This window comes from Sorex fumeus, unplaced genomic scaffold (genome assembly GCF_029834395.1).
Source record: "Sorex fumeus unplaced genomic scaffold, SorFum_2.1 ptg000098l, whole genome shotgun sequence".
NCBI classification, from domain to species: domain Eukaryota; kingdom Metazoa; phylum Chordata; class Mammalia; order Eulipotyphla; family Soricidae; genus Sorex; species Sorex fumeus.
This window is the reverse complement of record NW_026606155.1, coordinates 77,019,047-77,036,485: the sequence shown is the minus strand read 5'-3', so window position 1 is coordinate 77,036,485 and position 17,439 is coordinate 77,019,047. Positions and strand designations below refer to the sequence as shown.

At 44.5% G+C, this 17,439-nt stretch overlaps 1 protein-coding gene across 5 annotated transcripts in view; it reads left to right on the top strand.

Annotated features, from left to right (window-relative positions):
- Positions 1-17,439, top strand: part of RYR3 (ryanodine receptor 3) — a 631,292-nt gene that overhangs the window by 489,444 nt on the left and 124,409 nt on the right. For all 5 annotated transcript variants that reach the window (XM_056134221.1, XM_056134222.1, XM_056134220.1 and 2 more), the window contains 4 exons: positions 3,734-3,903; positions 7,262-7,482; positions 13,140-13,230; positions 15,258-15,398. In XM_056134221.1, coding sequence (XP_055990196.1) covers positions 3,734-3,903; positions 7,262-7,482; positions 13,140-13,230; positions 15,258-15,398 — 623 coding nt within the window. The remainder of the gene's footprint in view (positions 1-3,733; positions 3,904-7,261; positions 7,483-13,139; positions 13,231-15,257; positions 15,399-17,439) is intronic.

Here is a 17,439-nt window from a genome sequence, read left to right as displayed (position 1 = left end):
GGCAGCTACTGAGAGTATCTTGCCCGCATGGCAAAGCCTGGCAAGCTACCTGTGACATATTCAATATGCCAAAAAAAGACAGTAACAACAAGTCTCACGAATTGTTGTGAGACATTACTGGTGCCCACTCGAGCAAATCGACGAACAGTGGGAGGACAGTGCTATAATGTACATTTCTGTTTAAAGAACTCTTCAGTATTTCTTATAATGCTGGTCTAGTGCTTATCAACTCCCTCAGCATTTGTTTGTCTAGAAAAATATTGCCTTCATTTCTAAAACACAACTTCTTTGAGTATTTATAATTTTCAGTATTTTTCTTTGCACAGTGAAATACATCAACCTCTCTGTCCTGGCCTAGGAAATTGCTCATAGGTTTATGGGTTTCTTTGTCTGTAGGAAGGAAATTTTTTTCATGTTACTTTCAATTTGGAGGGGGTGGGCAGAGTGATAGTACAGAGTAGGTACAGCGCTTGCCTTGCATGCAGCTGACTTGGGTTTGATCTCCAGCATCCCTTTTGGTCCCCCAACCCCTGCCAATCCGAGAACGCCATCAGGTATGACCCATAAATAAATGAATAAATAAATGTCACATGTTGTTTTAAATGTCTTGGAGAAAAATATTTTATGATGTCTTGGAGAAAAATGTTTTGGGTAGAAATTTTGGCATGACCTATTAGTTTTATTAACTTGAATGTTCCAATTTCCTGCCAAGACTTGGGAATTTCTCGGCCATTATTTCTATAATATTTTTGCCCCTTTCCCCCTTTTTTCTCATTTAAATAACATTATGTTTAATTAAACAACTGTTATTTAGAAGTTATAGATAGTCGAGTCTTAGGCATATAATATTTCAACACCAGTTCTTGGAATCCAGTGAGGCATGTGGTTTGTTTATCTTGATGGTGTGCCATTCGCACTGTACATTTTCTTTGTTCATTTTTATTCTCTTTTGGTTTTGTACCTCTTACTGGGTAATTTCAAATGATCTATTATGTCAGTTTTTCTCAGATGGTGTGATTATGGCCACCAGTGTTTCTCCAGGATATTCCAAGGGGCCACAGATGAATACCTCATAAATGGGGGTCAGTATAAAACTAGGAAGCCAAACAGCAAAGCACAGAGGTCAAAGAAGGAAACAAAGTCAGATGGCCACAGTGGTCAGAAAAACAGGCAAGACACACTGTTTTATTTCGCTGATTCTTTTGCTTGATCCAATGTGCTGTTGAAGTTCTCTGTTGAATTTTCAATTCAGTAATTCTTCAGCTCCACTATTTCTTTAACGTGCATATGTAGCTCTTTGAACTTTTCATTTGAGTCTTTTACTATTTTTTTTTATTTTCTCACATTTATCTCTGCTCTCTTAAGCACTCTGAATATCTTTAGAAACATTTTTAATTTTTTCCAGGAGACCCACAGATCTCTATTTGTCTCGGGTCAATTACTAAAAGTTTAGTATGTTCCTATTGTGTATCACTTTTCCTGATTCTTCATGATCTCTGTAGTCCTGCAAAGAACCTGAACGTGAGACAAAGTTCAAGTGTGCTCTGAACAGAGGTCTGGGACCACAGAATAACAAGAACAGGGAGTAAGGGGGATGTCTTATTTTCCTTGTCTCTAGACGTCTTAGTTCTGTGGTTCTGGAGGTGCAGTGAAGTCAAAATTGGCCCTTCAAGTCATACTCCAAAAGGTTCGGGAAGCTGATAGCTCACCACATTTGTTCCCCTTAGCATTAAGCAGTACTAGCCTGGGGTAGGGGGTGATACAAGCAAAACCACGCTGTTCTTCCTTTCTCTTCTTCTACAGGTATTTTCAGATTGTACATGTTTCTGCATTCTTAATGTTTAAGTGGACCCTTGAGCTCTCAGAAGGAGTTCTTATTATTCTTGGATAACTGTATAATTATCGATCTTTATGGGAGGACAAAGGCTAGGGGCTTTTGCTACTTCTTAATGACACTCTTAAATACATTACATGTTTTATAACTTTATAAAGCACATTATTAAAGCCTCTGAGAAAATATATTGTTACGCATATTGAACACAGTCAGTGTTTTCCAAAATCTTTGAACACCAAACAATCCTTAATATCCTGCAAAAGTAACAGGCTGATAACCACCAGGTTTTTCTAAGATTTAGTGGCTGGTTCCAACTGTGCACATCTGGCTCCCCCTGGTGCTCAGGAGTGGAGAGGCAGGTAGCTTCCAGCCCAGAAGTTTCCTTCTCGCTCTGATAGAGCCCAGCTCATACCACTACCCATACCATGGAGCAAAGCTCTAGGCTGAATGCACCAACTCTTTGCCCTTTTCAAAGCAATGAATGAAGCACAGTACTTAAATATGCTCATTTAGGTGCTCACTCTTTTTAAAATTTTTATTAGTGAGACAGACACCATGAGGTACAGTTGTAGACTTAACAAACTTTCGTGCTTGTGTTTCAGTCATACAATGATGGAGTACCCATCCCTCCACCAGTGCCCATTCTCCATCACCAATGATCCCAATATCCCTCCCACCACCCCCTTCCCATACCCACCCCCATGCCACCCCGCCTCTGTGACAGGGCATTCCCTTTTGTTCTCTCTTTCCTTTGGGTGTTGTAGTTTTCACTAGAGGCATTGAGTGGCCATTGTGTTCAGTCTATAGTCTACATTCAGGTCACATCTCCTGACCTGAGCTGGTCCTCCAAATACCCTTTACTTGGTGTTCCCTTCTCTATCTGAGCTGTCTTTTCCCCCAGCATTTGAGGCCAGCTTCCAAGCCGTGGAGTAAGCTTCCTGGTCCTTATCTCTACTATTTTTGGGTGTTAGTCTCCCATTCTGTCACTTTCTATTCCACAGATGACTGCAGTCTTTCTGTGTCTCTCCCTCTCTTCCTGACTCATTTCACTTAACATGATAGTTTCCATGTTGATGTGATCAAAATTTCTACATCAAATAATAATTTCCAGATACTGAAAAACATTTCCTCCACTTTTTTCTGTTTAAGATGCAATAGACATTAACACATTTTAAAAATTAATCTGCCATATATTTTCTTTCTTGTGTTTATGAGCAAAACAGTAATCCAATCCCACTTTCTGACATTTGTCCATTTTTTGTGGTGTCTTTTTTCTCTTCTCTCACTGGCCAATTTCAAGCTATCAATACAATGTCACTGAGCATGCAGTTGGAAAAAGAAGCACCATTCCAACTGATTTCAAGCATACAAATACAGTAGACATGAACAAGCTCAAGTACACTTGGGTGGTAAAACAACAGCGGTAGGGCGTTTGCCTTGCACGCAGCCAACATGGCCGACCCGAGTTCGATTCCTCCGCCCCTCTCGGAGAGCCCGGCAAGTATCTTGCCCGCACGGCAAAGCCTCCAAGCTCCCCGTGACGTATTCGGTATGCCAAACACAGTAACAACAGAGTCTCCAATGGAGACGTTACTGGGCCCGCTCGAGCAAATCGATGAACAATGGGAGGGCCTTTACCTTTACCTTTATTTAATTAAGTACAACATTTAATTTTTAATAATGGCACATCTAAATTAATGTGGCCCATCTAAATTAATAATGACTCACAAAATTCCTAGAGTTCTGACAATCAGCTCCTCCAAGTCATGCATTGACCCCAAGGGCATCAGTGTATGATTTCCAGCAATCCTCTTGCTTGTCAGGAGAACACACAAGACAAGCTCTGACTTTTGAGACTGAGATAGAAAAGAAGCAATGACGTATTTGTGTGTCTTTCAGATGGGTCAGTGAGCGAGCCAGACATGGCGGCCAACTTCTGTCCTGACCATAAGGCTCCCATGGTGCTCTTCCTGGATCGTGTGTACGGCATCAAGGATCAGACTTTTCTACTCCACTTGCTGGAGGTTGGCTTTTTACCCGATTTAAGAGCCTCCGCCTCTCTAGATACAGTAAGTTACTAAGATAAGTAAAATTATTTTCCTGACATTATAAATTAGTCTTGTTGGGTTTAGGAGTGGATTTTTAAAGCTGCTAATCAATTACATAACAATAACCCACCTATTTTTTAAATTATTATTATTTTTTAATGTATCACCGTGAGATACGGTCACAGATTTACAAACTTTTGTGCTTACGTTTCACTCACACAATGATCGAGTACCCATCCCTCCACCAGTGCCCATTCTCCACCACCAATGATCCCAGTATCCCCCCTACCCCGCCGCCTCTGTGGCAGGTGCATTCCTTTTTGCTCACTCTCTCTCTCTCTCTCTCTCTCTCTCTTTCTCTCTCTCTCCCCCCTCTCTCCTTTTGGGTATTGTGGTTTGCAATACAGATATTAAATTAGTCCACCTGTTTTAAAGGGTGAGAAAACAGAGGTACCAAGAAATGGATCTTAATTTCTTAGGATAGATTTGGTATACGTAAGGTGGACTTCAAATATTCATTTCATCCTTATCTATTTTAAGTTTGGCAACTTTGTCACAAGGAGAGAGGGAATATCCTGTCCTTTATAGAACATTTAGCAGCATTCCTGACCTCTGTCTACTAGATATTGGCAGTACCACACCACAAACCAATTCTGGGTACCATCAACATGCTACCAGAGGACAAAATCACCTTAGTATGAGAAACATGATTGAATTGCTTATGAAAGACTGTAGGCAACACTACAAATTCCCTCAATTACTTGCCCTGATCAGCAAGAATCTGAGCCTGAAACCCAGTGTATGACAAGGGCTGACCCAAGTTTAGAAGTCAAGGGTAGGGACTAGCAATTTAACATTACCAGGTATCAAAATAGCAGGAGACTATAGTAATTAAAGAGCATAAATCCCTGATGAACTAAAGAGAGAATGGGCCAGGAGTCCTGGGTACAGGAGAAATAAATCAGTTAGATCAGCTTAAATCTAAATAGCATCTTTCCAGTTTCGGAGCTGTTTTTAAAGAGCTAGAGGTAAACTCCTAGGTCATTCATAGGTAAAGGTAAAGGTAAAGGCCCTCCCATTGATCGTCGATTTGCTCGAGCGGGCCCAGTAACGTCTCCATTGGAGACTTTGTTGTTACTGTGTCTGGCATATCGAATACTCTCGGTAGCTTGCCAGGCTCTCCGAGAGGGGCGGAGGAATCGAACTCGGGTCGGCCATGTTGGCCGCTTGTAAGGCGAACACCCTACCCGCTGTGCTATCGCTCCAGCCCTGGTCATTCATAAAGTTTCTCAATAGTTCCACTAGTTGCCCAATAGAGATAGAAATCTGAGTTCCAGAGTGGATGCTCTGCTAGCCAGTGCCTGAGCTGGCTGGGATAGAGTCCATTTGAAGAGGTTACTCAGAGAGGGGAGTAGCACAAAGCAATCTGAGCCCCAGTCTGAATGGGAGTTCCATCCCTTACTTCCGCAAGAGAATAAGGAAAAGTATATCCATAACTTATTGGTGGACTTGTGATCCTTTTCAGTAATTAAAATAAGCTCCTTTAGTTTTATTTTGAGCCTTTCTATGAAGTCCTTGATTTAAAGATAATAATAATTTTTTAACTTCCTGGGCTACTCTAAGATTGGTGATCAGAGTGCTCTATTTTTATAGATTACCAAAAAAAAGAGCAAGGGGCTGAAAGGGGGATCCTCTGAGACCTTGGTGGAGAGAAATGAGGTGATGGATGTGGTATTGGAATGATGTATATGTGAACCTAATGGTTCACATTGTCACTGTCACTGTCCTCCCGTTGTTCATTGATTTTTCTCGAGTGGGCCCAGTAACGTCTCCATCGTGAGACTTTGTTGTTACTGTGTTTGGCATATCGGATACATCACGAGTAGTTTGTCAGGCTTTGCTGTGCGAACGAGATACTCTCGGTAGCTTGCCGGGCTCTCTGAGAGGGGCGGAGGAATCAAACATGGGTCAGCCATGTTGGCTGCGTGCAAGGCTAACGCCTTATCCGCTGTGCTATCGCTCCAGCCCATGGTTCACATTAATATTTTATTATTAATATGGGCTGGAGCGATAGCACAGCGGTAGGGCGTTTGCCTTGCACACAGCCAGCCAGGCCGAGCCAGGTTTTATTCCTCCACCCCTCTTGGAGAGCCCAGGAAGCTACTGAGAGTATCTTGTCGCACGGCAAAGCCTGGCAAGCTACCTGTGATGATTCGATATGCCAAACACAGTTAACAAGTCTCAAAATGGAGACGTTACTGGGCCCGCTCGAGCAAAATCAATGAACAACAGGAGGACAGTTTGTTTGTTTTGTTTGACATTTTAAATCACAAATCTATTAATATTTTAAATCACAATACTTCAGTAAAGTGAGAACACGTTGAGATTGAGAGTTACCTTGATTTTTCTTTCTTGTACACTTTTTTCCCTTTTTTTTCTTGAGCACAGTGAAGTCCCTTTAGTGAGATCCGATCCACCGTCCTGTCATTTCTCAGATTTCAGACTGTGAGTTACTCAGTGTTTCTAATTGACTGGCTGGGAGCTACACTTTGTCTCTGAAACTGTCACAAAACCAGTGAATCTGAGAGTTTCCCCAGTTTCTAACCATGCACGAATCCCAAAATCCCCTGACGACAGCTTGTGATTCTCTGTACCATGAAAACAGAAAACTAAAACCAGGATCATAATGGAGCAGCCCGGCAGTGGGAATCCTCATCAGGGACTGTGGATTAGCTAGTCATCAGCTGACTTTAGTAAGTGCTGAGATTTCTCCTTAAGGAGGAACTACTGTTTGTGGGATCATTTAGTATCTGCTAGAATAAGCCAACCTTTCAGTTTCATCTTTCATTTTCAGAGTTAACTTTAACATTTTTAAAGTAGTGCTAATATTGTCTGCCCATTCCTTACTTATTTTTGCTTTTAACCTTGTGACTGGTTTGTCTATGATTTCATTTCTACAAAAGACCGGACTGTATTGCAAACCATAATGCCCCAAAATGGGGAGACACACACACACATACACACACTTGCATAGAGAGAGACAGAGAGGGAGAGAGAGAAGAAAAGTGTCTGCAATAGAGATAGGGTGGGGAGAGGGTGGCGGGAGGGAAACTGGGGACATTGATGATGGGAAATGTATACTGGTAGAGGGATGAGTGTTGGAACATCGTATGACTTAAACCTGGTCATGAACAGCTTTGTAACTCTATCTCATGGTGATTCAATTAAAATAAATTTTTTCTAAATAAATAAATAGATAGGACTCTGCTGATTACACGAGAACGTTATTTTTTCTGCTGCTGTGAGCTTCCTTGACCAGCGAGATGGAGTCTCGGCAAAGGAGTGGGAAGACTAATCCAGGTCCTGTTCCCCTTTCCAGGTCTCTCTAAGCACCACAGAGGCAGCGCTAGCACTCAATCGGTATATATGTTCTGCAGTGCTCCCACTGCTCACCAGATGCGCCCCACTCTTTGCCGGAACTGAGCACTTCTCCTCTTTGATTGATTCCACACTTCAGACCATCTACAGGCTTTCCAAGGGCCGTTCCCTCACTAAGGCCCAAAGGGACACCATTGAAGAATGTTTGCTCGCCATTTGCAAGTGAGTACTTCCCTGGGTTCTCTTCTGTACTCCCTTTCAATTGCATTGAATTAGGTAGCCTAGAAACTCCTGAGTCTGGACTGCATAAGTTTCCTGCCCCACCCACTTTCCCCCTTCACACACACACACACACACACACACACACACACACACACACACACACACACACACCGGCATACCAGCTCCTGTTAGATGTTGCTTGGGTTCCTCAGCTTGCTCCAGGCTATTTCTGATCACCTCTTCCTTACAGCTCAGCTGATGTGGAGAAGTTCTAAGGCTCAGGAATTAGCTCTCAGAATGAGGGGACCAAGGATCCAAGACCTTTCAGACCTGAAGCACTCAGATTCGCACCTATTAAAAATGTTTTCATTCCTAACATCCAACCTGAACCTGCACAGGATTTTCTCCCTCTAAATAAACAGAGATATACAGAGAGGTCAGCCCCTCAAAATGTGGATCAAAACAACACTCCTCCAGGCCCCCCAGAGGACACAATAAAGATCTCCAGTCCCACAGCGAATTACAGACAGCGATTTTCACCCCTGCAACTGGACATCAGAGCCAAGCAAGGGCAGGAACCAAAGTTAGCCCCAGAGTTTTGGACTCTCAGGAAACTATGTCAGGTCTGGCTAGGTCAAAGAAAGAGGCCCTTTCTACAACATAGCTCAGCAGCAGTATGGCCCAGCTCTCTGGTCTGCCCATGGCCCAGAGTCCTCTACCTCAGCTACATATTATAGCCAGGTGTAGAGATAGTAAATACCCAAATGCTTAAGACACACCCCAGCCCTCAAATTCAAGCTCTTCCGGGGTGGATGTGAACACTCAAATGTTTGTCATATAAATTAGTGGCAGTGCCAGGGATGTCTAACTCAAAAGTAGAGTATATACTTTGCATGTGTGAGGTTCTGGAGTCAATCCCCATCACTACATCAAAATGAAATAAAATCAATAAAGTGAATTCACGGCAACTGTGTTCCCAAACTTGCAAGTAACCAGACACTCCTAGTATCACTCTATTCTTTTTGTTTTATTGAATTGCCGTGAGATAGTTACAAACTTTCATGATTAAGTTTCAGTCATACAATGATTGAGCATCATCCCTCTACCAGTGCACATTTTCCACCACCAATATTCCCAGTGTCCCTCTCACCACCCTCACCCCATTCCACCCCCTGCCTCTGTGGCAGGTACATTCCTTCTTTCTCTCTCTACTTTTAGGCATATGGTTTGCAATACAGATACTGAAAGGCCATCATGTATGGTCCTTAGTCTACTTTCAGCACACATCTCCCATCCCAAGCTATCCCTCCAAACATCATTTACTTAGTGGTCCCTTCTCCATTCCAGCAGCCTAGGCCCCCCCATCATGTGAGGCTGGCTTCCAAATCATGGAGCTATTTTCCTGACCCTTATCTTTACTGTCCTTAGGTGTTAAAGACTCTATCCTTGAATAGCAGGGGGAAATCTGTAACTTGCAGAGAACACCTTAGAATGTTTTTGGTCTTGAAAGAGAGACAGAGTTTGACAGATGCACTTATAGTCCTCCAGGAATTAATAGGGGTTTCACTCTGCCACTTCACAAGGAAGAGTGATGGTGCCATTACTTGTGTGTATGGGTCTCTACTTTTCTTCTTGATGGTGACACAAGGAATAACTAATAGGTTTATCCCCAGAGAGAAATCGATTTTGTTATGGGCTGGTAACTTCACAAACAGCAGCCACAGATCTTGTTCAGCCTTTTGCTAGCTCTAGACTAAGCAGGTGTCTTAGGAACCAAATCAATGAAGAAGCCCTGTCTACTGCAAAAGCTACTTCTTAAAATAACTAGTTTTCCTTGTATTGAAATTTTGTTGACTAGGCTGGTCTTAGGTGCAAATGTTTTTAAGAAATCAGACCTTGGAGACTGGAGAAATGGTACAGTGGATATGGCATTTGCCTTGCACACAACTGACCCAGGTTTGATCCCTAGCACCCCATATGATACCTCAAGCCCCAACAGGAGTAATTCTTTTTTTTTTCCTTTTTTTTTTCTCTTTTTTCTCTTTTTTTGTAGGAGTACTGCTATTTATTCAGCCACTGATTAGCTGATTGAATTGTGCATGAACTCCACCTTACTTTTTTTTTTCTTTTTCCATTTTTTATAATTTTATTTATTGAATCACTGTGAGAGCAGTTACAAAGCTTTTGGGTCTAAGTCTCAGTCATACAATGAAACACCCGTACCTTCACCAGTGCCCATTCTCCACCACCAAAAATCCCAGTATACCCCATCCCACACCCTCCCCCTGCCTGTGGGGCAGATGATTTCTACATTACTCTCTCTCTACTTTGATCACATTCACTATTTCGACACCAGACCCACCATTATTTGAGATTTTACCCCAACACTCAGATCTGCTGAAAAGGCAACAATAGACAATTTGTGTTCTATTGCTGGTTATGAATAACATATGATGTCGTGTGGCTGCAGTAGGGCCATGTGGTTTTGAAATTCTGAAATTTTAACACTTAAATCTGGAGGGATTTCTGCCAAAAGCCACTGGGTTTAGAGATCTGCTCCTGAGTCTCTGGGATCATGGCCGTTGAGCAGCTTGATGAGGAGCCAAAGAGGCCATTCGTGGGCGATGACTTGGGGTCTCATTGGGGTGGGGAAGACAGGCCCGGCTCCACCTCCCCCCCCATCCCGTGATACCCAACAAGTTTCGTCACTGCGGGTCCAAGCCTGACTGTCCAATGGCCTCTGGAGGATGACAGCCAACAAGTCGCCAAGAGGGAGCAGGCGGGGGGGACAGCACCCATTCCCCCCTGGGGTGGCCCGGCGACAGTAACCTACTGCGGGGTCCAGACACATTTCTGACAAAAGCCACTGGGTTTTGAGATTTGTTTCTGAGTCTCTGGGATCAAGGCCGTTGAGCAGCTTGATGAGGAGCCAGAGAGGCCGTTTGTGGGCGATGACTTGGGGTCTCGTTAGGGTGGGGAGGACAGGCCCGGCTCCACCTCCCCCCCCCCATCCCATGAGACCCAACAAGTTTCGTCACTGCGGGCCCGAGCCTGACTGTCCAATGGCCTCTGGAGGATGACAGCCACCAAGTTGCCAAGAGGGAGCAGGCGGAGGGACAGCACCCATTCCCCCCCTGGGGTGGCCCGGCGACAGTAACCTACTGCGGGGTCCAGACACATTTCTGACAAAAGCCGCTGGGTTTCGAGATTTGTTTCTGAGTCTCTGGGATCAAGGCCGTTGAGCAGCTTGATGAGGAGCCAGAGAGGCCGTTTGTGGGCGATGACTTGGAGTCTCGTTAGGGTGGGGAGGACAGGCCCGGCTCCACCTCCCCCCTCCATCCCGTGAGACCCAACAAGTTTCGTCACTGCAGGCCCAAATCTGACTGTCCAATGGCCTCTGGAGGATGACAGCCACCAAGTCGCAAAGAGGGAGCAGGTGGAGGGACAACGCCCTTTCCTCCCTGGGGTGGCCCGGCGACAGTAATGTACTGTGGAGTCCGGATGCATTTCTGCCAAACGCCACTGGGTTTTGTGATTTGTTTCTGAGTCTCTGGGATCATGGCCATTAAGCAGCTTGATCAGGAGCCAGAGAGGCCATTTGTGGGCGATGACTTGGGGTCTCATTGGGGTGGGGAGGACAAGCCCGGCTCCACCCTCATCCCGTGAGGCCCTGTGTGTCTCGTCACTGGGGTCCCAAATGTGACTATCCAGTGGCCTCAGATGGATGGCGGCCACTGGGCTGCCAGGGGGAACAGGCCAAGGCACGAAACCTATTCCCACCTGGGTTGGCCCAGCACCGGTAGCCTACTGCAGAGACCAGACGCATTTCTACCTAAAGCCACTAGGTTCTGAGATTCGTTTCTGAGTCTCTGGGATCATGTCCATTAAGCAGTTCAATCAGGAACCAAAGAGGCCTTGCCTCCAATTATATAGCTGAGCCGGAGGTGGTTTGTGGGTGTGTTTCCCACATACCTAACTTTTGGCCATTTACTTTCTTGGTAAACTTTGCCCCAAGTTTTTGGAGTCTGACCAAAGGCACAGCAGCAATTTTGGGGTATCTGGAAGTCTGAAGGCGCCATGAGGCTGCTGATGCACTCGCCTCACAGGTACAATTGGACCTGCTGGCGGCACCATACCCCCTAACAGGAGTAATTCTTGAGAGCAGAGGCAGAAGTAAGCTTGGAGCACCCCCCAGATGTGCCCCCCCCTCCCCAAAAATAAGAAATCGGACCCTGGAGAAATTTGACATTTACACCAAACTACAGCTCATACTTCTAGTGTTTTAAGTGTTGTCAACTTCCTTCCTCTTTTCTATCTGAGTTCTAGATATAGCCAGCAGGTACTTAACTGGATATTTTCATTCTTTGTAATGGAGTTATATAGGGGCTGGAGCGATAGCACAGCGGGTAAGGCGTTTGCCTTGCGTGTGGCCGACCTGGGTTTGATTCCCAGCATACCATATGATCCCCTGAGCACCGCCAGAAGTAATTCCTGAGTGCAGAGCCAGAAGTAACCCCTGTGTATTTCCAGTTGTGACCAAAAAATGCAAAAAAAACTGTAATGGAGATATAAAGAGTGTGAGATTTGTAATTCACTGCTTGTTTTCATTCAGATTGGCCCATCTTAGATGATACAAATAAATGGCTAAGTCAAAATACAAGAAAGAAGGAGTTTTAGGCTGTGGTTACTAGATTCAGAAACAAGACCAATTACTTGTTACATATCTTGACTAACTCTTGTGACTCTTGGGCTTTACCTCACAAGACCAGCTCTAGAAAGGGTGAGAATAGGTGAGTTCTCCTGTTCCCTCCCTTTCACCACATTCCTTCTCACTGTGGATGTCTAATGGTTGCTTTCTTGGAACTCTGGCATTCAATACCCTTTGCCTCCAGGATTCCTTAGGTCGCTGTGGAAGCAATTTAGGGTTTCACAGACACCTAACGTAGGTGCCAAATTGTGGGTCTGTGTATGCAAGTGTTTCTGTAGAGAGAATCCAGGGTTTCAGTAGGTTTTTTAAAGGGCTTGAAAATAGGAGCTAAATCAGTGTTACTCGTGTTTCCTTCTCTATCAAAAATCTACTAACAACAAATAGCCAAAGCTATTTGCTCTGATAGTTTTCTAATTAGTTACTGTATTTGCCTCTTAAAGAAGCATTTTTGCAAACATAGCCATAACTCAAAGAAATTAGTCCTGTAATGAGTATTTCACGGTCTACACGGTAACTCAAAGGACCTTAATGTGCTCTTCACATCACACCAGTAGGTGGCCTCAGATACCACATCTGCAACTGGTCAACTCTAGCTCCAGTCTGAGTCCAAGGGGACTTCAGTCCTTAGTCATACACCATCGTTTAGTTCTGTTATATATCTTTTACACATCAGCAGCAAGTATAATTTACATGTGCATAGTCCCTTGAACTGCTTGTTACATGATGATTGAAATTTCACCATAGGTATTTCAATTGATCAGCCACATGTACCTCTTTCTGTATTTAGATTATCCTCATTTTTAATAAAGTGTTTTATTAACTGCGTGGTTTCCCAGGATCTTGCAATTTTAATTGCTTTGAGGATTCATTCTACTATATGGCTATCATGTTGTTCTTCCTTTATTCTCATTTGTAATTTGTCCCTTGATTTTCTCATTCCACCCCACAGTCACTTGAGACCTTCCATGTTACAACAACTCCTGCGACGTCTTGTTTTTGATGTCCCACAGCTCAATGAATACTGCAAAATGCCTCTGAAGGTAAACTCCCTTATTACAAAAATGCAGCCTCTGGCACAGGAAATTGGTTTTATAAAACATGACATCTTCATACCCCAGGGAGCAAAATACACATTAAAGAATTTCATTCCAGGGCCGGAGTGATAGCACAGCAGGTAGGGCGTTTGCCTTGCACATGGCCGACTTGGGTTCAATCCCCGGCATCCCATATGGTCCCCCAAGCACCGCCAGGAATAATTTCTGAGTGCAGAGCCAGGAATAACCTCAGAGCATCGCTGGGTATGACCCAAAAAGCAAAAAAAAAAAAAAAAAGAGTTTCATTCCTTTGAGGGTGACTATACAACCAACAAAATTAGACCTTTCTTTGGGTATCTAGGCAGAAGGCAACAAATTCACTAATGCTTCAGTTTCCTTTAATTGCTTTCCACTGATTACATGTTATTTAGCAGAGGCAAGTAATAGGACTTGGGTTAGGTGGGAGGCTGGGGCCCACGTTTTTCAGAATGTTTTCTATCACAGAACACTTTAGCGGCCCTTTGAGTGTTCATTTAAAACCAAAATAAAATGATCTCTTCTTTTATTACTGCTTGTTCTTTTCCCCTCCTTTAACAGATTCTCTTTTTAGCTTTTTTTTCTTATTCTACTTTATTCATGAAAAGACTGCAGGCTCTCACTCCCATTCATTTACTCCATTTTTGGCCTATTCCTGATTTTTCTGAGAAATCACACATATTTTATCCTGAGCCCTGGGAGGCCCTGAGCCTGGACCAGCCGCCCGCACAAGGGGTCATGCTCTCTCTTTTACTTTGGAGCCACCTGCCACATTTCATCTTTGGAAATGTCATCTTCAGCCAGCCGTGCCTAAAAATTCTACCTAATGAATTTAACAGCACTTTTCCTTCTTCTCAGAAATAGTCCAAGCAAGGATTTCAGAAGCACTTTGCTGGAATTACAGAATTCCCAGGAGCCCTTAGTTCGGTCCTCTTTCTCCATGCCAGGCTGCAAAACAGTTTGGCTAATATGAGAGATTCCACAGCCCTTCATGGACTCCTTTCCAACCCTGAATCCCAGTTTTAATCGTGAAAGGTACTTGCGCTAAAAGCCAACTTGGCGTTCTCAGCAGACCTGTGCTGTCAGCTGGATTCTGACTCCCAGAGAGGCAACATTGATGCATCCAATATACTCACTTTCACCTCTCCAAAGCAGGGAAATTTTTCTTAGGACTATGGCTTATATGGGACCATTGACAGGTTTCTCTCGCCCTCTACTGGCTGAACATGGAATTGCCACATAATGTCGTGCCCTCAGAGACTCAAATTAAGCTTAAAGATACTATGTAGTAAGTAGTCAGTGTAGACCAGAGTTCCTCAACTGTTCCACACACTAAGACAGGCACGCTGGTCCACCAATCAGCAATATTAACCAAGTTGGCAGACCAGTGCTCTCAACCTTGTTATCCCTTCAGACCAGCACTGGTCTGTGGACTGGTGGTTGAAAGCCATTGACGTAGTCAAAGCCCTCAGACCTGCTGTGTGCTCCCCTCCTTCTCCTGTCCACACTGGCATCATTCTCAGAATGATCAAAGGTCTCAGAAGAAATTCTCCCTGCCTCGGGCAGGCTGGAGTGGCACACAGTGACTATTTTCCGAGGACTACTATCAGTGACTACTTTTTCTCACAGGAAGTCTTTCTCACAGAAAGTCTCTCCACCTGCCCAGTAGGAAGCATGAATAATCAGTCACACAGGTTCCACTGGGCTGAAGCTCCATAGCCTGGATTTCCAGTGGCTGAGGGGCACAGGAGGAGGCGTGACTAATCAAGCAGACAGGTTCAGCTGGGCTGAGCTCCTGGGAGAGCCCACCTTTCCCCGTGGCGTGTGGTGTGGGAGGGCCTCCCCTCAGGTGCCCTCCTGTTGCAAATATTGACTTCATTCTCCTGACAAGCTTGCTCTTTCCTCCTCCTCCTCATCCTCCTCCTCCTCGCATGCTGTGGACGCCTGTGGGCCTTCTCTCCCCGACCCCCGGTACAATCCTGTTCTCAACCACCCAGCTTCTGACAAATCACTATGAGCAGTGCTGGAAGTATTACTGTCTGCCTTCAGGATGGGGGAGCTATGGTCTCGCTGTGGAGGAGGAACTGCACCTGACGGAGAAGCTCTTCTGGGGGATTTTTGACTCCCTCTCCCATAAGGTAATGGCGCTGTCTTCCTGGGCATCTTACAAATGAGAACAGTTCAGCTCTGTTCAGCCTTTCATAAGTACCTCTCACATCTATCACCTTCCTCTTTAGTCCTAGTCTCTGAAATCCGAACAGTGCTACCCACTACTTCCAGGCGAGGGATGCCAGAGCAGCTGATAACTTCTTGCCCAGATGCATGAAGCTAATGTGAAGGAGAGTGACAGGCAGAATCACTCACCAAGATGCTTCCATGCAGGTGGCCTATGCCCATCACATACTTATTTCCATCTGACTTTGTTGGCCTCTGTTAGAGTCAAGCCTATGGGGGAAGCCTTGACCTCTGCTCTGAGGTGGGGTGATAGGATAGCACAGCGGGTAGGGTGTTTGCCTTGCATGCAGCCGACCTGGGTTCAATTCCTCCATCCCTCTCGGAGAGTCCGGCAAGCTACCGAGAGTATCTCACCCACACGACAGAGCCTGACAAGCTCACCGTGGTGTATTCTATATGCCAAAAACAGTAACAAGTCTCACAATGGAGATGTTTCTGGTGCCCGCTCGAGCCAATCAATAAACAACGGGAAGGACAGTGCTACAGTGCTACTCCATTCTTGTAGCGTTTCCTCATGACCTTGCTGAATAGGAGGCTGAGAAGAAACTGAAGTCCTCAGTCCCTAGCCTCAGTGGGGACAGGTGGATTGCGATACAGCACCAATTTGCAGACACCTCCACTTCCATTCACCCATTTATTTAGACTTTCAAGCTTTCAAGTCAGAAAGTGAATAAGTTGGATTTTTTGACCGAAATGTGAAAAGTGTTTGTTGTTTGCCTGCACTTGAATTTTCTTTTCTTTTCTTTCCTTTTTTGGCTTTGGGGCCACACCCGGCAGTGCTCAGGAGTTAATTCTGACTCTAATCAGGGATCACTCCTGGTGGGCTTGGGGGAACCATAGGGGATGCCAGGAATCAAACCTTGGTTGGCCATGTTTAAGGCCATGTTTAAAACCTTACCGATTATAGTATTGCACCAACCGACACTTGAATTTTCTTTTCCTGGATGCCTTTACTCTAAGTAAGTCCTCTCTCTATCCTCAGATTCTTGCGCATCCTCAAATTCAACTAACTGTGGGTGAGAAATCCATGTGATATAGTATGAAACACAGGATTTCTGTGTCCGTATTGAATGTGTTTTTAGAATGTGTTTAGTTATTCTCTAAATACTACAGTATTACAGCTTTCGCGTTTTGTTTGGTAGTATGGCTAAGCTACCTGTGATCTGAAGTATACAGGAAGATGTGCCTAGATTGTGTGAAAACATTGTATCTGTATAAAAAATTGAGCAGCTGAGCTGCAGAGTGGGTTACTTGGAATGCGGGTGGGGGTACCCTAGAGCCATCCTACCTGGATACAGAAGCGTATTCAATCCCTGTATCAGCTCACCAAAGAGATCACTGTATAAATCAATGTAAAGCTTTTCCTAATCTTATGTTATTTGAGCAAAATTTCTTCCTCACTGGGCTCAGAAGAATGACTGTGATGTTATGGATTCTGCAGATGCTATCAACATATGTTCCCTATCAGTATTGAGGATAGTGGCAAAGCTTCAAATGCTCCCTCCACTCACAGGTTGTATCAGTTTCTATAACATTTATGGAAGACCAGTTAGCAGACATTTCTAGCTTAGAGAGAACTGCCTTTAAGAGCTAGGATGATAGCTCAAGTGATAGAGCATGTGCCTAGCAGGGGTAAGACCCTGAGTTCAATCTTCAGCTTCACCTGCCCATTGCCTCAGAATCTTGGTGGTCCTGGGACCCAAACACCACTGGATGTGGCCCCTATAAGGTTATGTCTTGAAATTAACTATTTAGGAGATAATGGTTTGTTTAATTTTTTTTGAGTCATACCCTATAAGGCACGGGCCGGAGTGATAGCACAGCGGGTAGGGCATTTGCTTTGCACACGGCCGACCCAGGTTCGATTTCTCCATCCCTCTCGGAGATCCTGGTAAGCTACCAATAGTATCCCGCCTGCATGGCAGATCCTGGCAAGCTCCCCAT